The 25978-nt window shown below is 33.2% G+C and overlaps 1 protein-coding gene across 4 annotated transcripts; it reads right to left on the reverse strand.

Moving 5' to 3' along the window:
- Positions 1-2329: 2329 nt before the first annotated feature.
- LOC113498740 lies at positions 2330-24102 on the reverse strand. Of its 4 annotated transcripts, XM_026878889.1 has the most exons (5): positions 23867-24102; positions 14269-14715; positions 8195-8269; positions 5839-6023; positions 2330-2666 (listed from the first exon to the last, which is right to left on the reverse strand). In XM_026878889.1, exons 2-5 carry the CDS (start codon positions 14705-14707, stop codon positions 2466-2468), a joined length of 900 nt encoding a protein of 299 aa, XP_026734690.1. In that variant the 5' UTR covers positions 14708-14715; positions 23867-24102; the 3' UTR covers positions 2330-2465. The 4 variants fall into 4 exon arrangements, with proteins under 4 accessions (XP_026734690.1, XP_026734698.1, XP_026734681.1 ...); XM_026878897.1 differs by lacking the exon at positions 23867-24102 and having other exon boundaries at positions 5848-6023; positions 14269-15184; XM_026878880.1 differs by lacking the exon at positions 23867-24102 and having other exon boundaries at positions 14269-15184.
- Between the last annotated feature and the right edge of the window lie 1876 nt (positions 24103-25978).

Here is a 25978-nt window from a genome sequence, read left to right on the forward strand (position 1 = left end):
TACACTCATAAGTTGGTTGGGTGCTAACATTGGCTAGCTTTTGACCGCGGAATTTTTATGTTTGTAATGGTTTTAGAAGGCCCTGTTATAAATCCTCTACAAACCCATTTACTCCTTCGCTAAATTGCCAATAGATACAATAGCTAAACAATATAAATGTTAACATATGACTCGCGGGACGGGGAAATGTTATGGAAGTAAAATAAACAACTGTATAAATTCATCATTTATTTGTTAAAACACTTTGTACAATATTTTGTGAATACATTAATTACATAATAATTTAAATGTAATAAATAATTCCTTAACGCTAAACTATAATAAAATAAATTATTAATTCTAATTTCTACACGATACTATAGTCAAATAATTTATTATTGTAATAAATAAAAAGCTGTATAAATGGACGGTAAATACGAAATTAACTGTATATAAATTAAATTGAATATTTGTATAATTATTTAATCAGTGGAATAATACATATTAAATTGCGTCATATACTATTTTTTATCAATACCATCACACCTGCATTCCTGAAGAGTAAGGGCCAATTCAGACGATGCAAGAAATATCGTGCAGGTTGTAATACATAGCTGGCGATCATATATCACGTTAGATACCCGAGCTGGACGGCTGCACAATGTATTGCAACTTCCATAATATTTCTCGAATCGTCTAAATTTGCCCTAAGTTATGAGATGTTGTGAATATTTTTGCAGTTGTATGTATCATTCGACTTCAAGTGATAGTCATTAAGTAAACTCCTCCTTACGGCCTCCGACCTTTGGATTTTTTTAATAGACCAAGACAATATTACTGTTCCGTTGATCCCTAAATTAATGAAAGCGATAGAATCGAAATCTTCCTACCGGAACTAATTATCATTTCTTAGTGATAGCCCAGTTATATGAGACAAATATGTTTAAAGGGGATGATTTATTTAACTTTTACCAAGTTACTTATACTGATACTTTTTTGAGAAATAATCACAAGAAAACTAAAGGAAAATCCAAAGGCTACATAGATCTGACAACAAGGCATAAAAATGTATAATACTAAATACAGAACCAATCACAATGAATGTCCCATCAACTACAATGTTATGTAACTGAATGCAAGGAAATGACTGGTAGACAGTTATGGTAGAATATGTGGATATGTATAATAATGAACGTGCCGGTATAAATGTTTCTGGTAATACAGGGAATTGGATTAACATGAAAGTTGCAATTATTTCTTCAAATTTCAATTCAAGGTAATATTTTTCCGGTTTTTCGACTTGGTCGAAAGAAAGAAATCTAAAAGAACACAAACAACACGTGCTTAGTAAGTTTAAAAAAAGATAAATTCTAGCCGTTTTGAAAGTTTGTGGGCTGAAATGATATCTATCATATTCGTTTTTTTAGCCAGTCAGTCAGTCATTTAAAATATCTTCTAAACACTCACTTAAAACTTGTACCTAAAATGTATCATCTTTTAGCCATGAGTGATAATTGATATTGTAACAAGCGATAGGGCTCATATATTCTGAACTGTATGTCTCAACTGTACCTTTAAATAACTTTCCTACGGTGATGGTCATTTAAAAGAGCCATAGGTACAAACAAACATATACTGCTTGAATTTAACATAGCCAAAAGTACCATCAGTACATGTATTTGGTCATATGGATTTCACACTTAAGTAACCGTTGTTCAAAAATCTTTTTAAGTGCTAGAGTGAAGATTCGAGCCAGAGCCTTCAGCCAAGTTTCCAGTTTTCTAGGTTAAGTAACAACAGAGATAAGAATCCAGACTGGTTTGTACTAAAATGTGTTTTTATTATTACCATTGTATACTAAAACAATTTTTATATGACTGCGATGGGAATAATTTGGGCCATGTAATTCTGGTTTGCGCTTTCAATTGTGTAGTTTGTCTGTAATATTGTCTGTAGTTTAATATTTAACAGAAATTAAAGTCGTTTGGGACTCTTCCAATAACGATAAAAGTTTGTAACGATTTCGGTTAAGTCATTCAAATTTAACTTTTCTAGGAATAATATTCATAGAAGTAAATGGTGTTCATGGTCAATATATTTCTTCTAGAATGCAAAAATTACTCAAAAGACGACGTGTTTTTGGCGCGATTCAATTTAGGATTTTGCAAGAAACTCTACCCTTGAAGAATACAGATATAATGATACTTAATCTTTCACCAAAACGTAATATAATAAAAAATAATTTATTACTTTTATAAATAATCTTCGTTGTCACAGAAAATAAATACTCAGTCTCCATTCATAGTCAGCAAGAAAGAGCTCATAGTAATTATGAAGAAGGACCTAGTATATACGTAGAGCAGTCAATCCACGGGAAGAACCGTTTTCTCCTCTACCAATAATATGAACTTAACATAACCACGTCAACTTTGACAAGAGGGACACGAAAGAAGAAAGCAGTCAATAATATAATACTTATGGCATTTCTAAGCTAAGACTCCCGGCGCCGTGATGTAAGCAGGCGATGGGGTAGACCTGTGCTTCATCATATTGTAGGCCCTGTTCGACGCCCAGTCCTTCCCGTAGCCACCGCTGGCAGAATAAGCGTAGTTGTTGTTGTAGTCTGCTGCGTAGTCACTGGTGTCGCTGCTCCCGAAGTAGGAGTATGACATTGGATGATGTTGATGCTGGAAGATAAAGGTATGTGTTATATATTATTTGGGTCCGCACATGGTATTAGGGTTAGGGGATTTTCAAGTGGTAACTAGGTAATAAAAGGTGATTAAGTAAAATTTAATCAATGACAAACATTTTGTCCTATTTTATCATATCTTCGTCCTAATAATACATTGTTGTTTTGTGATTATGCTGCGTGAATCTAAATTTGCAGCTAAATTAAAATTCAAACTGAGTTTAACATTTGAGTTTCAATTTCCATAAAGTACCGGCCAAAAAAAATACAATCTTGAGAAGATTTTAAGCAATTAAAAGATTTTAAACATGAGAGGATTATTGAGGACGCGTAGATCTCTAGGATTATTTTATTCAAAGATATTTTAGCAACCAAGTCCTAAATTAAATTCAGACCAATATTATTTTGTAGTCAGTATCAGAAAATCTAGAGCATTTGTACCACTCTTAAACAAAAGTAAAAGTGGCGTACCCAAAACCGAACAGAAAACTTCCATTAAGGCTGTATTGACTCATCTGCCGGTTACCACCGTAAGTAAAACATTAGATAGGCCGCTATCTATTAATAGCTTGGATTGATGACGTCAATCCTTATAACCTGCATTTCAGTATAGAATCTATACCACGCCAAAATTTGATCAAACTACGTCAGTCCACTACTGATGGCTGCCTCTGCACGTTTTATCGATGTGACGTTTAAGGTTTTTGATGAATTGCGTAATCACTATTCAATTGCCTTTGTGTCCAAGTGTAATTATATTAGTCTAGAAATTATCTGATGAGGTGTATTAAACGGGGTCAGTTGAGCTAGTAAAATCAAAATTATTTTCCAAGGCATTTGGTTTGCATGGTTTGTAAGTGAATCAATTTGTAAGTTCAGGTTTGTTCATCACAGAAGCAGCTTTTAACCAACACTTTTATTAACAAAAAGATGTCTTGTAGTCTTATAATAAAAAAGGCGACAAACCCCATAATCTCAGAAAATTAATAATAAATATAAATGCGGACAACATCACATACATTGTTCTGAACCCAAAGTAAGTTGCTAAAGCACTTGTGTTATGGAATTCAGATACAACGAAGGTATCACATACACCCAGACCCGAGACAATGTAGAAATGTGATTTTTTACATTGACCCGACCGGGAATTGAACCCGGGACCTCAGAGCTAGCGGCACCTTGAAACCGGTGCGTACGCCACTCGACCACGGAGGTCGTCAAAAATTAATATTAAAATATCGCAAAAACATAAATACAATATTTATTATTAAAAATAATGTACATAAAACTTTTAAATTTTAATATAATCGCTCCAATATTTGGCACTTGATTACTCTTCATTATAAAAAAAGAAAAATACACGCCAAATACCAGCTTCACTATCACAATATTATTATTCCAAAGCTTCCACTAATCTAAGTCCAACAAACAAACACACGATCCCATAGATTTTCACTAAACCAAACAGTTTCGTGCCAAGGTCATTCGTATCTATAAAAGCTTCAAGTGGACACAGATAAATTTATTTATTTGTTGCGTTTGGAACGGGAGTGGCTGATAAAGCTATGACATTGCGGTTGTTTTCTTTGTATATGTGATTATGATGAACGGAAATAAATAAAATGACATTAGAAAGAATACAAAATGTACCAATACCTACCGGGTCTAAGGATTGTTTATTTGACAATTGAGTAATATTATTTTTTTAATCTAAACTCTATTCCATTATAGATTTATGTTTCAGTTACGGTTGTATCATTATTGATGATTGAAATTAATATGTGTTATATTTGGACACGTAGAAAAGATAATGATTGTCCTTGAAGTTCTTATTAGAAATCGTTAACTCTAGGAAAGATATTAGAAATTCGTGGTCACGTATTTCATAAAAAGTTTGGAAAGTAACGTAGGTTCTTTCCGCAAAAACATGATAATGAGGTATGGCAAAATTAGAAAAATAATGCCTGATTTTTATACTGTAAGTATACATATAATCGAATTCATTATAATGACTCTAATATTTATTAATCTATTGCTTATATCATCGACGACCAGATATGGGCTGAAAGAGAAATAGAGCGAAAAAAAAACAAAGAAGATTTAAAGAGGTCAAACTAGTGATAACACAAGGAAGTAAAAGAAAAGGCATAGGATTGAGAATGATGAACGAGCCACACCGACAAGTGCTCAAAACTTAAATGCGCTAATAAAGATCCATTTATCAAACTTTTCGGCCAGATTTCATTATTTTTTTCCAAAGGTTTAAAAAAGTCTTGACCATGCCATTGTAACTTCTAAATAAAGTTATCAAAGCCGTCGAAAATTGGCAAATTAGCAAAACCGAAAATTGCCGACGAACGCAACACGCGCACCGCGTACGCAATTTTGTGGTAACCGGGAGTCATAAAATTTTACCATAAATACCAATTTGCTGAAAAACCGTTCCAATATGCAATTAGTGGTGAAATAAGTTACTTTTTACAGCCATTTCTAATGCTGCAGAAATAGTAGTGTAAATGACTTTCTCAAGATTTTGTGCGTTTGAATAGGTGTTAAGTATGTTTATGTCATGTTTGATTTGAGTTGCAAAAAATATATTTTATATTTCTTTCTTTTATGATTGAATATTTTCTGTTAAAAAGATGTTTGCGGTTGCCAATATCCGGACTGTGAAGTTTTGTCTTCAGACTTAATATACTATTCGATACGAATTTCGGCCTTCGTGTGTACAAGCAAAAACAAACCGATTTTAAAATAATATTAAAATTAAATAAATGTTTACTTCAATATTAGTCTTTTCTATGTAGTGTAAGACACACGGTAAAGAAGGCAGAAATATTTTGTTTTATTACACTAATCAAGGCTATTCGATTTCTTATTAATTGACTTTTCCGGGAACACCCAAACTGGAATGTTGAATTACGTAAAGACAGAAAGACAAAAAATGATTGAAATATAATGGTCTAATAACCTGTTTATTCTAATAAATACCTATTCTAAAAACAAAGGGTGATCTATCTACTATCAATAGTGGATCACGCTAATGCTTATCCTACGCGACACGAACAGTGGATCTGACGTGGTGATATTTACCACTCCGCTATTACACACATTTACGTACAAGTATTGGAATAAACAGCAAAATGTATGTATATGGTATGTAGTACCTTGCCTACCTTACAAGCCTTCAAAGTGCTGAACAAACTCGGCAGCAACAAAGCAGCAATCAACGCCAACTTCTTCAGCAGTAGCACTGATAGCAGGATCGGGATTAGCAGGAGCTTCATCTTCATCACCGCCAGTAGCGTCAGGAACGGAATGATGAGCGCCAACTTCTTCTTCTTACCTCGGGCTGGAATTATCATTAGAATTGATTATTATTTATTTTCTTACATTTATTGAGATCGTGTATTTTTCTATTTCGTAAGGCAGGAAAATCATTATTTATTCAATAATAATTTTGTCCCGACTGTTAATTAGAATAACCCGACTTGTTTCGACGCGACGGACTGCGAAGTTTTTCGCGTTTCGGTCGGTCTGAAATTTGAATGGATAATTTTCTTCTGCGCTTCTAGGGATATTAACATAGATATTTGGGTATTACAGAAGGTATTTTTTACAAAAAATCTTTATTTAAACTCTACTTCATTACTGGACTATTTGAAATAAACGTTTATCATTTCGTTTCACTTACAGCATACACATTAAGTGGCAACTACTCATAAAATTGAAAGTTAAACCATGAAATGAAGGTGAATCAGCTAAGGATTTATACTGAATCAGTTTATACAAAATTTTATTTCAACATCTCGACCCAAATCATCAATACTATCAACACGTGCGAAACGAACACAGAACACAAACACCATGACAAGGCTATTATATAAAACAAAGAGACAAACCGATTCGAAATTAAAACCAAATAATTATCCAAATCTCATCATTGATAACTTCATGCTCCAGAAACGTTTATAAATTCAATTACATAGCCATTTGCCTCAGTGGTATACATCTGCCGGAACGGGTCGAGTCTCACGAAATGACCCAAATATTTATGACCCCATGGATCTATGGTAATTCCAATTATATAGTAATTATATAGTGCTGTTAATTGCTCTGGTTTTTTGTAAAACGTGGATTCGATGGTGGAGGAAATGTTGTGAATAGGTAATAAAATAATGTTTCTTTTTGTATTAAGATTTGAATCGTGACGTTTTTTATGTAATTTTTTTAATTAAAGTTTGTAGTATTCATTTGATTATTTGGCTAAAATGTGATTTTAAGCAAAAGTCATTTTTAAAATGCAAATATTACAATGCAGACATTAAGTAAATAGTTCCTTAATTTTTGGAATTGACTATGTGTATATTTGAGCCGTCATTTTGACTTCGCTAGAGACGTAAACTAACGAACTTGCAATCTTTATTATTAGATTTCCGCAACCTAAGAATGAAAACTGAACTTTATAACTAAGGCTCCGCTTTCGTTGAAATGATCACAGATAACATAATTTGGTTTCTGCTATGAAAACAAACAAAATTGAAATGGTCATACATTTTGATAGTTCTTTTTTTACTTGCTTTGCTTTTCTACACTTTTCTGTAAAAATCATATTCCGTACCGTATTCAGTTTACCTCGCTCGAGTGCCATTTTTTTTTAAGTCTGCATTTGTTACCACTCTCCAAAGTATTACTTAAAACCAAAATTCTTGCCAAAATCATGTGCCGCACAACAAAATATTTTGCAATATTTCCACAAATGTAAGTAGCAAAATAGCTGACATTTCCTTGGCTTTATCACAAGAGTGTGATGTGCCAAGCGGTAACAAAATTTACGAGACGAGGAAAATTTCAAAAGACTCAAAGACGTACTACATGTACATACAAACGTCTTATTATAACTTTCGTGAGGGGATTTATAATTATTTACTTAACAACGGTTTACTCACGCTTCTCTATCGGGATAGCCCGACTAGTTTTTGAAAGTCGTATTGGTCACCATAAATATTAAAATTTGATCCTTGCCAAGTGTATTTTGCATGATTCATAAATTTTTAGCTTATTCTAGGAGGTACATATGCGTATTTTATATGTGACCTAAATGCCTTAATTTTGAATATTTCCCTGAAACTCTAGACTTAGGTCTGGTGTTTAAGGTTGTTTTTTACAATATTACTAAGTAATTAATTCAAGAAAATGAACTACGTTGTTACTCAATCTACCTAACTGCCTATCCTGTTATCATCTATACTAATATATAAAGCTGAAGAGTTGAGCTCAGGAACTACTCAGGTTCAAATTGGAAAAATCTTTCTGTGTTGAATAGACCATTCATCGAGGAAGGTTTTAGGCTATATACCATCACGCTGCGACTAATAGGAGCGAAGATACAATGGAAAATGTGGAAAAAGTAGGGCTGGTATAAATCATAACTCATATCTTCTAACCACGCGGACGCAGTCGCGGGCAACAGCTAGTAATACTATGAAAGTAAATAAATTTTGAGGAATATTATGTACCGACCTGATTTTAAATAAGCGGTATCACGTTTTTTGACACTTTTAGTCAAACTTATATCAGCGTCATTCGTTTCATTATCTGGGAAACAGAAAAAAATAAAATCAATTTTCTGTCACTGTTTTACTACAATTTAAAACTTGGAATCTACTATAGAATAAAAAGTTGGTCTGTGAATGTTATTGCGTTGGATCTCCGTCATCCATAATCCGTATTATATATTTATGAATTCGTTGTTTCAATTTTTTAAGAGTTGGATGTATTTGTAAAAAAATAGGTAAGAGCGTCATTCTACTAAGTGGCGATGCAAAAATATATACTAAACTATAGACAGCTACATTTCTAATATCTTCTTTTACACCCTTATGATCTACATCTTAAGATTCATAATCTTTACGTGGGACCTAGTTTAATATTTTTAAACGTTTTCATGCAAACCTACGATAGCCTCTTTTGATAATATTATTTTCCAGCAAATTTACGACCGATTTACACGTGTTTCGTAAACATATCAAAATCGTAAACCAACAACGTATTAGTGGTATTTTATTATGTTGGTGGGTTGCACAACCAAAGATGCTATCGCTACGAAAAGTGGTTTTAAATGTAAAACTGACTGATGATTTTACTGTGATGAATATTTAAACCTCAGACTGATGGCATTGATCATCATCGTCCTAGCCTTTTCCCAACTATTCTGGGGTCGGCTTCCAGTTTAATCGGATGCAACGAAATACCAGTGTTATACACGAAGCGATTGCCTATCTGATCTCCTCAACCCGCAATCCTGCGAAACACGATACCCCTTATTAAGACTGGTTTTATATCGCTTCGAACTAAGCTGTAACGACTATCTGAGATGTATAAATAACTGGTGGGACCCATAATTTAACGTGTGGTTATATGCACGGAGGAACAAGCCGTTCGCCTGTCCACGGACCGACGGTATCAAGCGTAGCTTAACCTTAGATCGATCAACTTGTACAGTAGTAGCTTAGCCGCGAGCTTCTCCATTAAATTGCATTGATACGGCATTTGTTTTAAGAAAAGTATGTACACTTGAAAAAATAAGAATATTCATCTGATAACAAAAGATAATGTTTTTGGCAACAAACTCATCTAATCAAATCACTTTGAGTTAACCCAAATTACGCTATCATCAATGTCTTGGATAAAATTACTAAACTAACGGAACATCGAATCGTAAACTTACAATAAACCTCATAAATAATTTACTATCAGAACATTATCCTCCATTGGAATCGTAATCGGTCAAATGCAAACAATATGCTTGCCAAGTTAAACAATGGCAATAATAGGGTGAACGACATCATTATCGGCTGCCGGCTGGCTGTGGTTACTGTGCTCTGTTTGACTTGGTGACCACAAATGTTACTTTCACCTTATATCGTGGTTGAATTTGTTTGATTGATTTTAGTCTTATCTTTAATTCCGATTTAAGATTTTTGTCATGTGTTAGCATAAAACGATTCTGGTTTTAGTGAATTCAATGTGGATTTTGGCAGATAACGTAGAATACTTATCTTTCTTTTTTAAATGAAAAATGTATTGCAGGGAGTTTCATATACATTCGAGTCACATACATACACAAAGACACCTAAACTCAGGACAAGCATTCGTCGATAACAAAAACTTTTGTTTTGTGCCTGGATCGAACCCGTGACATGTCGCCAACAGTGGCTTTGGCTGGGTGACCTCAACCACTCGGCTCGTAATTGTATCCAAGAAGTGTGGATCACATAAATGCTTTCAGAATCAAACCCACAGCATGGCGTTTGTCTAATATGGCCCATCATTTACCTTTGGTAAGACTGGCTGTCGGCATTATTGTTTACCAGACAGCTATAATGTGCACGGACGGATAGCTGAGTGATTTGCGGGTTCGATCCCCGCGTAGGACAAGCATTTGTGTGAGTCCACAAATGCTTGTTCTGAGTCTGGGTGTCTTTGTGATTTGTATGTCCGTACACCCCCGAAACACAAGGATTAAATTCCATTTATGCGGAAGTCGTTTTTGAAAAAGATCTGGAAAAAGATTTTCCACCTTGCAATCCTATAAGTGGAGTGAGGTCGTAGTATTAATCTCAGCAAAAAATATTTACCTTTTAACTCACAATCTTCTTTACCGCAAAAACCGTTTTGTTTATCAAAATATTTTCTGTTGGTAACACCTACATCAAAAATCGCTTTGGGTAACGGATGGATATGATTAACCTTTACAAGATTCAGTCCGACCTTTTTAAGTCTGCCAGTTAAATGTCAGTCAGCTTGGTTTTTTAGAGTTCCGTGTCCTCGGGGTAAAAACGGTCTATAGGTACTGTCTGTCCATCATGATAAGAATAATCGAAGTTAAGCAACGATTGGTAGTGTCATAAGTCTGATGGTCAATATTTTTTTCTGAGAAATTGTTTTTATTTTTACTGGACCCTCATTGCAGCGAGCCTGTCTCGTGCTTGGTCGGTTTTATGTATAATGGAACTGTCTAACAAGATCAAAAGAAGTTTTAAAAGTTACTAGAATTATGATAAGAAGAAACCTTGTTTATGATTTTATAGTTTAATTGAAAAGATCAAACTGAAACTGGTAAGTGGTAGGAGGTTTACTGGAAGAGTTTTCTTATCAAATATTTTGCAAAGCTGCTTGAATAATTAATGTTGAAATTTTTAAAATTACAATAAATTAATATTAATGCTTATATTGTAGTCTCACAAGTTTTGTAGAGTATGTCATAGCATAGTATGTCAGGTATTGCTAGATCTTTAGGTCGCTAGGTGATGATTTTCCTTTAGTCCTCTTTTCCAGGAACTAAAATGTCAGTAGCTTTTCTCGATAGGTTTTGTCAGACCTCTTGCCACACAAGGGTTATATACCTTAGTTTAGAACCTTTTCCTTTTTTTAATGCGTAATAAACGAAATATATTCAGTAGCTAAATAAAACTTTACGTATTCAAAATGATAAACAAACTCATTTCATTTATTCGTTTGATCCGAAACTCAAATATTAGCAACAAACAAACGCTTTTCAATTCAACCAGTTTAAACCAAACTTAAGGCAATACCTTTCGGTTTCCAACAGTATGGTTCCCGAGGCAAATAAGTGTGCTAATCTGGAGACACTATACAAGTAAGTCAGTAGACTAACTGTGAATAATAAGACCAGAATATAGATGTCCTGCGTAGGGAGGGTCGATATACGAAAGGAGGGTGAACTAGATTCAAAAATACTTCCATACTAAGGTATTAAATCCATATGTCGCGAGGTTTTGGATTGCCCTAGATGAATGTTTTTGGTTCCAACTGCAAACCTACTGGGCGTAAATTGTCTAGAACACGATCGCTAAACGCTTATCGTCCATACCCAATGTGCGAAGTGTCCCGATTTCGGTACCTACGTAGGGTAAGCATTTTTGTCATCCACGTAGTTTTGTTCTAAGTTTGGGTGCATTTGCTTATGAGCCTTGACTGTTCCCAAATTCGTGAAAATACCGCCACACAAGAATGAAATTTAATAACTAGGAGTTGGAACTGGAGTAGTGATTGTTGAGTGGAAAACTGAAAATAATTTGGGGTAATTAAAATCTGCACCAAATAATGATCACCAAACCTTCTGATATACCTGCAAATTGTCATCAGATCGAACCGCAAAGCATCGGATCACGTAAGCTAACTTTTTATGAGGGTTCCTTTGGTAAATAGCCGCGGACCCTTATAAATTGGTCCAGTCCATTAGCGTTACCGTGTCTGCTACCCAAGTAACACTTTCTGTTACTTTTATCAATATTTGATAAAGAGTTTTCGGTACTGATTGTGGCAGGTAACAAGGAATCTTTATTGTGTACTTATGACCAGTTAAAAGCAAGTAAAGATGTTGGTCTTTGCTGTTATTACTGCGTTGACCTTGAAAACTTTTTTCCTACGTCCTGTCCTTTGATAACATTTTTCGCATTACTCGAAAAAGTGACGTGTGCTGTCCTGTGGAGTGTTTTGCTCTGTTTCCTCTCCACAGCTAGAGCACTTAGGAAGCGGTGAAGTGTTGGCTTCTTTGTGACTTCAGAGTACTTTTATCTAAATGACAATCCTTTTAAAAATGTAATATGTGAAATAGAGAAGCCATGACTCAAGAATTTCATTCTTATTTGCATGTCGATCGCGACATACCGTAAGTATTAAATGTGACCAATATTCCAGGTTAAAAAAATGTTCTAAACCAATCCCGGGCATGTTTTCAACAAAAGTTCTATAACTGGTGAAATAAACATTTCTTCTACATTATAATGTAAAATATATAAAAATATCCTTGTCATGCAAAACTGATGACACACGACAGATTTTCCTTTCTTTCCTCTTCTGAATCTTTGCTTCTTGTAGAAAGCTGTTTAGTTCTGGCTTCGTCAAGACGCTTTTCATACTTATCCACGAATATTAATTCTTTAAAACAAAATAAAAAAATGATAATAGTCAAACAAAGGCTTATTGTCAGGGGTCATTAAAATGTACGTTTACAGAATCATTTTAAGGTTAATCCATGTTTATTTCGATGTGACAACAGATTTATGAAAATTATTTGCGAATATGATAATGCGAAATCATTTTCAGGCATTTAATAAATTGAACAAAAGCTTATGAAAATTCCGTCACAAGTAAACCAATTTACATTTAAAGCAACACACTTTACCTATGTTTTATAAACAATTCATGATAAAATGGTACAAACGATCTAAAGTAATTTAAACGAACAAGAATTACTTAAATAATTATTTTGTTGTAGGTATCATTGAAGTAGGTATCATAATAAGAAATTCGAGTTTCACTACCAACTGCAATTAAGGACGCCAATAAATAACGCAAGGGAGCGAATAGAGATTTTCTCTGGTCGCAAATAAAAGTATTGCAAAAAAATTATAAAGAATGTGTACTATATACTTAAATACAGTAAAATTAGACAAAATAATGACAAACACTCATAAAAATCTTAAGGAAGAATATACTCGTAAGTACTTCATTCGCACTCTACAATGAAAAAAAGGTGTTACAAATTACATGATTATAATAATAGACCAAGTCGGACACGGCAAAAGTAGTAAAAAAGAGGAAAGTAACAATAAACCACTATCTAAAGTAAATACTATTTTGTATAGTCAAAAAAAATCTATAGGCACTCAGCCCAGCATCACTCCGAAAGGAAACGATTACTCTTCATGACATAAGAAGCAACAATTTGAGTAAAATGCCTCGAATAATGAGGCCTAATTTTCTTTATACCTCTTTGATCGTAAAGGTCACTTAGAGAACAAAAGGTTGTTTAAGGTGCGTTTCCGACATAGCAAACTTTGTGTGGCCAATTGCAGTTTTATCGAATCCATGAAACTTAGAACAAAAATGGTGAAAATAACTTTACGGATGATGCCTTTTTTAAATATCCCTTATTCAGTTTTAAGAAATAGAAATATTTTTTTCCTGAAAACATAGATTGATAAAATTCATTCAGGGCATGTTTTACACAATATTATAATATACATTTCCACAGTAGGCAAAGAGCACTTCTCCCCACGAGTTTGCTTCTATGATAGCATCAGAAAGCGCGGCTATCGCACGGAAATCCCCTTTCAACCTGTCCCATATTTGTGATGATCAAAATCTTTTAGAGTATGTTAAAAATGTGTTTTATTTATTTTCTTCGCTAGCTTTCTATTGTCTATTATATTATGTTATCAAATTGGTCTTTTGTTCTTTATTTAGTTATTTTAGTTTTTTTTATTAAAGTTAACCTCAATTTACTGAATATGTAAATAAAAAATTAAATGCAATTTCCAGTGAATTCGTTTGTCAACTTAAATGGTTACCGTTTCATTTAGTATTTTGCATAAAATACCGATCAAACCAAGAGGTAAAAAAGAACAGTTATACTAACTTTATACATTCCTTCCAAGTTTTATTTCACTTCTTCTTTTTCTATACCGTGCAATACTCTTATAATATTCATGTCTGTCATATTTTAGTGTACAAATTTAAATGACCCATCAAAAACTTAAAGTTAAGGGTTAATAAAAAATACTCACCACCATCATCTTCTTCCTCTTCCACAGTCCTGGCACCTTCAGGGAGGTTCACTTTAATCCCTTTCACCTTGAAAAACTCCTGGAAGAGCTTCATGAAATACTTTGCCAGCTCCGCCCATTCTGATAGAAACCCTCTTGGTTCACTGGCAACCTTCACTTCATTATCTTTGATACCAAGCTTTTCTATCGTCTCATTATCCAATGGAACAAGACTGATCATCTGATTGGCTTTGATTGTCTCATTACTATTCAAGCTGTCTCCAAATATTGCTTTCTTAGCTATTTTGACAGCTTTGTATTTGACGCAGGATAATGCTTCTCCTCTTAGGAAACAGCTGTCTTTGACGTATCTGAGGTAACCGTCTTCGATTGAAAGGATGTGTTGGAATGTGGTGATAAGGACGAAGACTTGTAGAAGGTGGGTTGGCTTGAGAGTCATTGTGGAATCTGGAAACACACAATTTGGGAATGAGATTTCTGTGTTATCATCGATGTTTAAATTATAATACTTCTGTGAGTATAGAACAAAAAAAAAAGGATTATGTAGCCAAATTATGTCTCACTATAACATTAGTTATCTTGCTTGAATTCCGGATTTTTGTTATTCCAAACATATTAACAGCAATTTCATCAATATATGACTGATTATAATTATCTCTTTCTCGAAGCTATTAGATTAGATAGATCTTTATTGTACACCATGGAATTACAACACTGATATTCTTCACTTTTTATTGAATAATCCATTTTGAAATCAAACATCCATAAGAACACATTTTTGTTTTCCAATAATAAATCAAGACCATCAAAAAATCACAATCATCCATCATCATCATAGCATCTTGCGTATCTACTCCCTAACACAAAATTAAGAACATGACTCAAGTGTTCAATTATAACAATAGAGGATATTTCTAGTTTCCCCTTGTTATTCAAATCATAGTAAAACTTTTACGAACGGTTTTGTTCGCAATTATGTGCAATTAACGCATATTGTTCCACCTTTTATCTCGGATCTGCATAAAATATGACTTCCTTTGGCAACAACAACGAGGTCTCTGTTTTCACGTTATTTAGAGAACATTAAACAGATGGGTTTATTTAATTTTGTTCGGAAAGTTTTATCGTTAAGAGTTGTGTTACAGACTTTAAATTATGTCAGCATTAAAATTGGAACGTGGTTTAGTGATCCTTGATCGTATTTTTTAGGACGAGTTCAAAGTTTTGAGCCTATTTATTCCAATTTTATGGGCTGCTGAAACCGCGTAAACCATAAAACAGCGAAAGTATAAATCCGATAAGTGCGAAAGCAAACAAGTAGTAGTTGTATCCTTAAAGGTAATTACATGGTTTAGATATTTCTGGTTGAAACGCTTGGAACGAGGGACCCAGATAAATAAGTTCTCGTGATCGAGAGGATCGAAAGGATTTACGAAAAAGAATAGCCATTGCTATTCCACGTTGAAATGCTGCCTGTCTTTGGAGCATGTTTTCCGCCTTTGACAGGAATAGAGACATATTTTCTAACAATTTGTAAACAATATTAGATACTGTATAGGTTAAGTTTAAAAAGAACCAGCTGAATATAATTCTTTGATTACTAACAAAGTATGGGGACCAATGTTAGTATTTCTATACTATATAAGTATATGTAGGAAGACAATTTAAACTTGCTTTGACAAATTAAAAAACCTCTATTGAGAAAACTGTAGAAATAAAAAAAATCATGTAAGAACACTTGAATTACTTAAACATAATTCTACAATATATCGTCTTGCGAAAGTTTCATTTGATTAATACATTAGCTTTTAAACAAAACCAATATTTTTAATGGAAATTGCTCTAAATTATGAGACAGATTTAAACAAGTTTATTGGCAAGGGTAGATAAGTTTGAGCAAGCATCACTCAACTGTAGAATAGTATGATAGAATAAAAGTCGAAGGCACAAGAGCGCGAGGCAGGTCACCAATGCGTTGGACAGACCAAATCAAAACTGCCCTCAATGGCCCTCTACATGAATGCAAAAGGCGAACTGCAGTGCGGGAGGAATGGCGGCGGATTGTAAAGCTTGCCACCACCCCTGACGTGACGACCACGACCACTCTGGCAAGAGTGTAACGACAAGAAAGAAGAAGAAGAAGAATGCTAGAATATACATAATGATGGAAGATTAGAAGAAGATAAATAGTTACATGGTGCCACAATCGACGATCTTAACGCTCAAAGCGATAGCCAGTGGTTCAAAATTTAATAAATAATAACAGTTTTAACATTATTTTATTTTATGAACCCTTAAGAACGTGCCATTGAATTTGCAGAATTCAGAGTAGGTATCTAAACAAATCCATTTCAAAATTCGATTATCTGAAAGTCAAGTATTTTGTTTTAAACTAATAATTGTTTTTAGTAATTAAACGCTCTTGTAACAATATCAAAAACCCAAATCGACTTCTTGGTATGAAAATAATAAAACATTTTAAACACGAGGATTGTTCTGTAAATCATTAATTATACTTAGTTTTAAACATCGTGTTTAGACCTAAAAACAAAGAGAACGTCTTGATATATAATTTAATAAGGCTTGTGTTAAAATTTTAACTGGAATACAGATTCATTTTAGATTCTAGGTTTCCTAGCGATGTTCCTGGACGAAATTTGGTACAGAGATAATTTAAGTCTTTTTTTTACGACTGCCGCAGTAAGGAATTTGATCCTTGTTTCGCGGGGGGTTTACCAACATACAACTCACATGCACAAAGACACCCAGACTCAGAACAAGCATTTGTGGATCACACACATGCTTGTCCTACGCGGGGATCGAATCCGTGACAAGCCGCTCACGGTGGGTTTGGCGTGATGACCTCAATCACTCGGCTATCCGTACAGTTCGTGGATTAGGATAAGTTTCTATCCCGATTTTATGTTCCCATGGGATTATTATCAATTAGTAGTAGGCCGCTGGCAACGGCTAGTTGTAACTATGTTATTCGGTCAGGTTAAGGCATTCATAAAAACATGAAAAAATACACCACTAAAATATAAAAAAAAAATCAGAAAATAATTAATCGAGACTGAACTATGAAATATAAATCCCGAAGCTACGTTATAAACCATAAATCTGATAAAATATTTGCAAAAAAATTAAAATCCATTTCATTTATTCGATAACTGAAAACATTTGTGCTATATAGGGCTTACCGAAACAGCTAGTAATATTATCGCAGACGAAGAAAAGAGATGGCGCTCTACGGCCTGTAATGCTCTGTCACGCTTCCACAACTAAACAGAACCCAGTGAATAAAGATACAATTTTTTATGAAACTAACAAAAAAAAACCATATTATTACTAACATATTCAAAACTAACTGTTGCCAGCGACTCCGCTCGCAACGAATCGAAAATTTACCTCCACAAAAAATAGTTGGCGAGAACTGACATCTGTCAAATATGAAACGTCAAAGTGACAGTCCGATGACAGCTGTCACCTGGGTCAGCATACATTACTTATTACGCAGCAAATTAGCACTCAAGACGTACGCAATACAATTATGAAGAAAGTCCACTTTCGAATGAATTTTAACCGCAGCGTAAATTATAGAAATTATTTTTGTGGACACGCAAGAAACGTGTTGGGCGTAGAAATGTAGTTTTTCAGAGTAATTACACTGTTTGTGATCTAGAAAACAAAATTAAATAGGATGAGGTGGTCATTGTGGACAGACTAGTTTGTTCATGGGTTTCTTTTTAACATGCAAAGCTATGCTGTGCCATGATTAAAGTATGTATTTATGGAAAAACTCGTTTTTGAAGTTGGTATACGTTTTGCTGGCCAGTTTTAATTAAGGTAATACATATTTCGAAAGTTCCTGAAAGAGGTTTCTCTTAAATGAAAACATCTTAATGTTAATCTGTTATAAATAATAACAGGCAAATCTAAATATTATTCAGGGATGTGTTAAGCCATGATAAATGCCTCAAACTTTTGAATCACACAAATAGTTATAAATTTTGACTAGTTTAATAGTTTAAAAAATAGTTAGTTTTTGAATAGTTTAAAAAGACGTTTAGATAATACACACATACAAATAAAGGTGGTGTTGCCAAGTAATAAAATTACTAAATTACCTCCAAATCTAACTTCAAAGTTACCAAAACGTTTCAACCTAATTAGACCTCAGGGATTACCTTACACTCGCGTGGAGAGTCCCATTTCATACACTGAAAGTACCATTTTGTCACTAAAAGTACCATTTGTCGGTAAATTGCGTCGACACCTGAGTTTCATACCGTCTAATGTTACCGTGAAAAGTTTGTTGGAATGTTATTACTTTTAACTTCTTAGGAGTATGGTGAAACTAATATAACGTAATATAAAACTGGGTGGAATTGTTCTAATATTTGAAAGCTCGGCTTAGTAGCTTCCCATATTATGTTCCTTTATTTGGAATGTAGACATTTTCACGACTTCTCAAAGATATTTTTCGATAGCGTAGTTTGGGAAAATTTTGTATGAAAATATTTTTTATAGATTTGGCACCCATTATTTAGAACGGACATTTATTAACTTCCTGCGAATACAAAGTATATTATCTTTAAATATATTATTCTATGGTTCGTATGTACCTACATCACGGATGTCCTCGTAAAATTAGAGTGTTTTGTATGAGTATTGGCTGGTAGAGAATCACAAAAAAACATTCGAGGCAACATCTGTCCCGTCTAGTCTTCTATTCGAAAGGGCAATAAAACCAAACCATATTCCAGATTCCAAAGCGTCTCTTTCCCCGACAGGAAAAGTCCAGCTTATAAAACTTGATGAAAGGTTACCAACAAAGAAAATTTCTCAAAAGGCTTTCATCGAACAATTTTAATACCCGCTATCACCTCTTACAAATGCTAATTATCTCGTCTTCTGAGGCAAACATATAATAGACTAGTTTCCATAATTACTAAGAGATAACATTCGCAGTAGCCGTGAAATAGAAACATCTGTATTTAAGTCTCAAATGAAACTGGTTGTTATAATTATGGTGTTAAAGTTCTAATTGGAATGGCGATTGCTATCAGCGTTTTACACTTTTATTTTTAAGTGATGGCTATCAGTAATGTATGTGAATTGTGATATTTTTAATTTGTAACCCTTATTAAAATCAGACTTTTGCTTTTGATTTGAATTTAGTAAAACTTTTGCGAAAAAAGGATTCAATTCCTTATCGTCAATTTGCTTTATAAATTACTAGCTGTGACCCGCGACTTCGTCCGCGTGGTTAGAAGATATTAGTTAAGAATTTTTAAACAGAAGCCCTCGAAAATGAATAATTTTCCCTCTTTTTTCCACATTTTCCATCGTCTCTTCGCTCCTATTAATCGCAGCGTGATGGTATATAGTCTAAAACCTTCCCCGATGAATGGTCTATTCAACACAAATAATTTTTTTCAATTTGATCCAGTAGTTCCTGAGATTAGCGGGTTCAAACAAACAAACTCTTCAGCTTTATATATTGGTATAGATTAAGAAGAAGATTCTTATGTAATTTAGTGTATTTATTATAAGAAGAACTATTAAGTTATACCTACTTGTCTGTACTGGTTCGCCAGGTCAAATTTTAAAAAGGTAATTTTGTCAAAAATTGACTGAAATCTGTCATTTTTTTAATTACCTTAGAAAATTATATCAAAAATATTGAAATTAAAATTTACAATACGAGAAGTCCAAAATTTCTGTATTAAATTCTGAATATCGGTTCAATCTTTTTCAGAATGTTTGACCATAATTCAGACCATCGAATTTCGGCAGAATGATCCGACGAAAACAATTATAATTTACCAGTTTTTTATAATTCAACGTAAACACATCGCTAAAAATGAATCCGGGTTTAACTTAAACGCTTACCTTTTTATATGAATTGGAAATTAATTATGAAAGATCAAACACACAGTTAATTATTAATAACACACCAGTTATGAATCGAAAATGATCCGACGGGAACATAAAATCTGGATAAAAACTATCCTATATGTTAATCCTGGTTATAAACTATCTGTGTACCAAGTTTCGCCTTAATCCGTTTAGTGGTCTTGAAAGATAAGCAAAAATCCATACATCTATACTCATAAACTTTCGCGTTTATAACGTCAAGTAGGGTTTATAATAAATTATTGCTATGATGTGTGTAAAGTGACGATTTAATGAAAAAAAATCGTCTTATTTCGTGGTACCTTCTATGTATCTGAATTCCATAACACTAGTGTTTTAGCAACTTACTTTGGGTTCAGAAAAATGTATGTGAAGTTGTCCGCATTAATTTATTCATTAATTCATTTATGGAGAATATTATTATTATTTAATGCTTTGTTGCTGCTACGGGATGCTTTTTGTGTAATGTTAATGCACCATTCAATTCAAACCATTTATTATTACTTTACCTATCAAGCAAATACGGCTTTATTTGGCTCTCATAAAGATACATCTATCTATCCTGAAGAGGTAATACAAGGAGTATAGTAAACCAACAAGCAGATCTCATCTCGCGGTTTGGATGCCATGGATTCTGAGCTTCGCGACTAAATCGTGAAGTATTTGTATACGTCTTTGCTGTAGGGTTGTCAAACAAAATCTATGTCATATTTATAAATCATCATCAAATCATAGGACATAAATTCATTGTTTCAATAAAAATACACTTCAAATGTGTGAAAAATGCTTTCTTCATAGTTTTATAAACACTTGAAAATTGTTTCGTTTCAATTAATTTACTGTGAAAATACGATGAACAACAAAATACATTAAAAAAAAGTTACAGCTACGTAAGTAAAATGTGTTTTGGAAATAGCTCACTGTACTATTTCTTTTTTTTTCAAACACGCATTTTTATAAAAGTAACGGCTGTTTTATAACTTAAATCCTCCAGTAATTCAGAATTTTCCAAAAACGACAACCCTATCTACAAACAAACATAAAGCCTCTCAAGTCACACACACTGTAGATTTGAATTCAATTTACATTTAAAGCGTGCATAAAGGAACACGCTGTATACAGACTATAATGATAAACGTTAGACTTACAGGTTGTTCGTTTTTCGCTACAGGTATTACTGAAGGTATACTAAATCTGCGGGTTTGCTTGATTGGTAAATAATAATTCGTGGATTTACAGACAGATAGACTAAGTGTTAAATGTTTTCTTGGGCATTGTTACTTCAAATTACAGAAGAAGAAAAAAAAAGAGAGTCATGAAAAAGTATTCGCAAAAGAAATGAAAACTCAAACTCTAAACACTAAGGGCTATTTAAATGTTTAACATTAATAGGGAGCCATAGTTAAAGATCAAAGTCTTCGAGTAATCAGGACTCGCGTAGTATCGTGTATGAAAGGCTCCTACTAGACTACCTCACCAGATGGTTCATGCATATAGGCACTAATAATAAGTCCAAAACTTTCAAAATACAAGTCGACTTGGACTTTTTTAACTGCATAGATAATTGTAGACGTGTCGATATAGAAAAAAAACATTTGTATGATTCCTGGACCCTTGTTTCGAGTCTAGGTGTCTTTGTGCATGTGGCTTAAAATGTTTGTGCAACCTCCACAGAAGGTGGAAATTAATTAATATGAATATATCATAAAACAAACAAACACCCTAAAACTGGTTCTCTTTATATACATCATATGTTCTTCACAATAATCTTACATTTGAAGACGTTTTGAATCTTTTTTCTGATACAATTTTCACACCTGTAATCATTATTATCCACGCCTTTGAACATCAAAATTGGATAACATTTTCGAAGGATTATTTGGAAACGATGACAAGATATACTAAAACGGATTTAAAATACGTTTTTTTATGTCTTCAGATGTTATTTATTTGGGCATGAAATGCAGGGATGGATGTATCTTAGTCAAAAGAGAAAATGGAATAGGTAGATGAGTAAAAATAAAGATGAATGGGTGTGTGAAAGATGATCTTAGAGAAAATTGTGTGTCCGGTAACGTGTGTGGATGAACGAGAGAAAAGATTATTGTTATAGTATATTGAACCTAAAGTGATTGAGAATAGGGCAGAGATAAAAAAATGTCTTTAGATCTTAAGTATAAATTGTGATTTTGGTACTTCCTCGACTACAGATGTTTTAGCATTTTAAGAAAATTTAACTTTTTAAATGAACGATTCTATAAAAAAAAAAACATAATCGGGTACCTATGCCACTGTTACTCAAACATGGATGATTTTGATAAAATAAAGTAGTTCATACATTTCTTCTATTTGATTTGAAAGTACGAGGATAATTATTTTGTTTGTTATTATATATTCCATACCTTCATAGTAATATATGATTGCTTATTAAATTCGCGAACTAAACTAGGTTTCTACACATTTCGCATAGACTAAAACATCAAATGTCTAGACAGAGGACATATTTTCTGTGCTAGATAATTAATTAATGAGTGTCGGTTTTGTCAATAGAAATGGGCCAATAGCTTGGTCTCATTACATGATTACTTAATTAGGTATTACATACTCAAAGGAGGTAAGAAACTATGAAAATATCTTCTGATAAATACATAAAATATGTATATTATCCCACATGAATGGCATATTTGTCAAAAAAAATCAAATAAGTCAATCATGCAAATATAAAAAAATAAGGAAAAAGGATTAGGTAAATTCCTTAATGCTAGAAATAATAAAAGATATTATCACCACTTAAACATTATTATACATAATACTAGCTGTTGCCCGCGACTTCGTCCGCGTGGTTAGATGAAACTGCAACTATAACTTGAGATTTAAACTATTCTATCTCTCGAGTCGGATCAAACTGCACATAGTGCGCGAATTTTATTATATTCGGTTAAGTGGTTTAGGAGTCCATTGAGGACAAACATTGTGACCCGAGATTTACATATATTATGATATTGCCTATATGATGAAAAGCAAATTAATAGTTGGCATTGAGTATAAGATATATCTTATTTTCGAATTATCTGCCTTTCCATGCTGTTTTCTTTGTTATCAACCAATAAATTATCATCATTAGTCTCACTTAAACTTGCTACAAAGTTCAGAGAAAGTTTAAATTGCATTACCCACGCGGGTAAAGCCGCGGGGATAAACTAGTAAAAGTAAACATCGATGAAACATGAAGGTGTATTCGTATCTATTATCTAGGTTCTTGATTTTTTCTATTTTTCAAAGAACAACCCCCGCTATAAGGATTTTAATCCTTGTGTTGCGAAGGTTGTCTTAAATATAAAAATAACCAAAATCAAAATCAAGTTTTTATTTCAAGTAGGCCGTTTTCCAGGCACTTTCAAAACGTTAAGGTAATGACTCTAGTTGCGCCACACGTAACGTGTAAAAATACTCAGAAGAAGCACTAGTGTATCACACAAATGCTTGTCCTACGCAGGGATCGAACCAGCGACACGACGCGCTCAGTGGCTTTGCTACCAACCGATCGGCTATTCGTGCAGTCTTTACTATGATATCACACTTTTTTAAATAAACTCGTTCCTTACACCACTCTTGTTTCATATAAAAGAACTTAACATTATAAAATAAAAATAAGACAAAATCAACAAAACAAACTTACATTGTAAATACTATTATCACGTAAACACAAACACTACACTGCACAACAAAATTGAAAATGAAAAGAAAAATAAAGAAAACTGCAATAATAAATTTCTTTTTGTAACAAAATATCTCGGCAATGCGCGTGCGCCGGCGTCTCAAAGATCAATGTCAACTCAGTGCTCCTGTTTCGCTATTTAAATGATCTAGAATCGAAACTATAATACGATACGCATAAACTGAAATCGTAAAACAAGCACTCGCCTGCGGTTTCACTCACTTTTTCTTTTTAATATTGTGCAACGGGATTTTTTTTTGGTTGAAATTGATAGTTTATTGTAACATTTTTGGTCTATGAGGTGTGAAGTAGGTCAGATATTAGTGGTTTTATGGCCTCGAATGACGTTTAGATATGTATAAGGGTTGCTGTGATATCATCGAAGATGATAATATGATTTTCGTTTATTTTAATTTGTCACTTTAAAAAAAATGATATTTGATAACTATTTATGTAGGAAATTAAAATTAAGGGCTCTTACAGTAGCTCTTGTTGCAATAATTTTGGTACAAAAAAACGACTTATGTTCTAAAAATGATTAGATATTGTACAAAACTCAAAAACTTAACTCCAAAAATCAAAACAACAATTAATGTACGAAACTTTTCATTCAATTCAGTTATCTCTTTAGCTTTTTAAGGTTCTGAATACGTTCAATTATTCAAAACACAATTTTCTAATGCCAACTAGCATTTTCGGTAAGAGTACTGGTTGACCAAAACTAATGGGTCAACGGTATTCCTAATTTTCTGCTTCATCGGATGTATTTTACCTAAGTTCAGTCGATCTAGGTTTAAAATTCACTTAGTAGCTTCTATAGATTTTAATTAGTCAATAAATTGAAAATTTTGTATCTACGTTTGTTAGTCAATCATGCCAAAGAGGTCGATCGGATCAGATAGCATACTGCTGTAGTGTGAGCGAGACAAAAGAAACAGTGTATTACGCTGTCTCTTTTCTACGATTGCACACCTTCTTTTAAGAGCTCATAGCTCATGTTCGCCATCTAATTTATTGCTACGAATAGTGCTTTTTTAAGGTTTCATGAATGACGTTTTTAAAACTGTTGGGTTCTTGACCTGTGTTTATGCAGAATATTGTTCTAGTCTTTTAATAGTTAAAAATCTTCTTAATCTCCTTTTATTATATCTCCAGTGAAACTGTGATTATTATGAACATGTTCATAAAAGCTTGCTTTCGACATCCACAGCATAAATACTGTTTTAAACCTGATCATAATAAATTATTATTAATTTAAAATCTATACTAATACTAATATATAAAGCTGAAGAGTTTGTTTTTTTGACTGCGCTAATTTCAAGAACTACTAGTCCAAATTGAAAAAATATTTTTGTGTTAAATAGACCATTCATCGAGGAAGGCTTTAGGCTATAAACCATCACGGTGCGACTAATAGGAGCGAAGATACAATGGAAAATGTGAAAAAAAAACAGGGAAGATATAAATCATAACTTATATCTTCTAACCACAACAGCTAATTTTTAATATAACCCTTGAACGTACCAATAAGGCTCAAAATAGATCAACTGAAATTCCATATAATCATCGTGTTGTTTTTTATAAAAAGTTTCCCTTGACCACCAAAGGCTTCGATAAATAGTCCATTGTTTACCTAAACCGCAAAGCATTGGTTTTAAATCGATCGTTTTAATATTTGGATTGAAGATTCGAGAAAGTTATTTAGGTAATAGATATCGTTAGAACTAGAGCAGGAAAATAGGCTATCGTAACTACAACCATTTATTTACGTGTCTCTTTGAAAATCACAATTTTTGCTATATTAAGCTGCTATTATTAACTTTCATATTTATCAACTGTCTGGTGAAAAAGACACTATTACAAAACCATAATTAACAATTTCATTTCATGTTAGTATAAAATGCACTGTGTTAAATTGTCCTGTATGGCAAATACTGAAATGTATTGTGAAGACGTCATTTTGTTTTCATTAATCGCGCAACTTAAAACTATTACCTCCGTGCCATTCAGTATATGCTATACAGTTCAATGCATTTCAACACAGTACAGTTTATACGGCACAGTCATAATTCA

The sequence above is a fragment of the Trichoplusia ni genome, chromosome 1, assembly GCF_003590095.1.
Source record: "Trichoplusia ni isolate ovarian cell line Hi5 chromosome 1, tn1, whole genome shotgun sequence".
Lineage (NCBI taxonomy): Eukaryota > Metazoa > Arthropoda > Insecta > Lepidoptera > Noctuidae > Trichoplusia > Trichoplusia ni.

What these genes read in the sequence shown, in the direction of transcription:
- LOC113498740 (XM_026878889.1), bottom strand. Translation starts at nt 14,707, where the DNA reads ATGACTCTCAAGCCAACCCACCTTCTACAAGTCTTCGTCCTTATCACC. An exon ending in TACCGCTTATTTAAAATCAG is followed by an intron (nt 6,024 to 8,194) that starts GTCGGTACATAA and finishes TGATAATTCCAG; the next exon opens with CCCGAGGTAAGAAGAAGAAG. An exon ending in AGGCTTGTAAGGTAGGCAAG is followed by an intron (nt 2,667 to 5,838) that starts GTACTACATACC and finishes TTTATCTTCCAG; the next exon opens with CATCAACATCATCCAATGTC.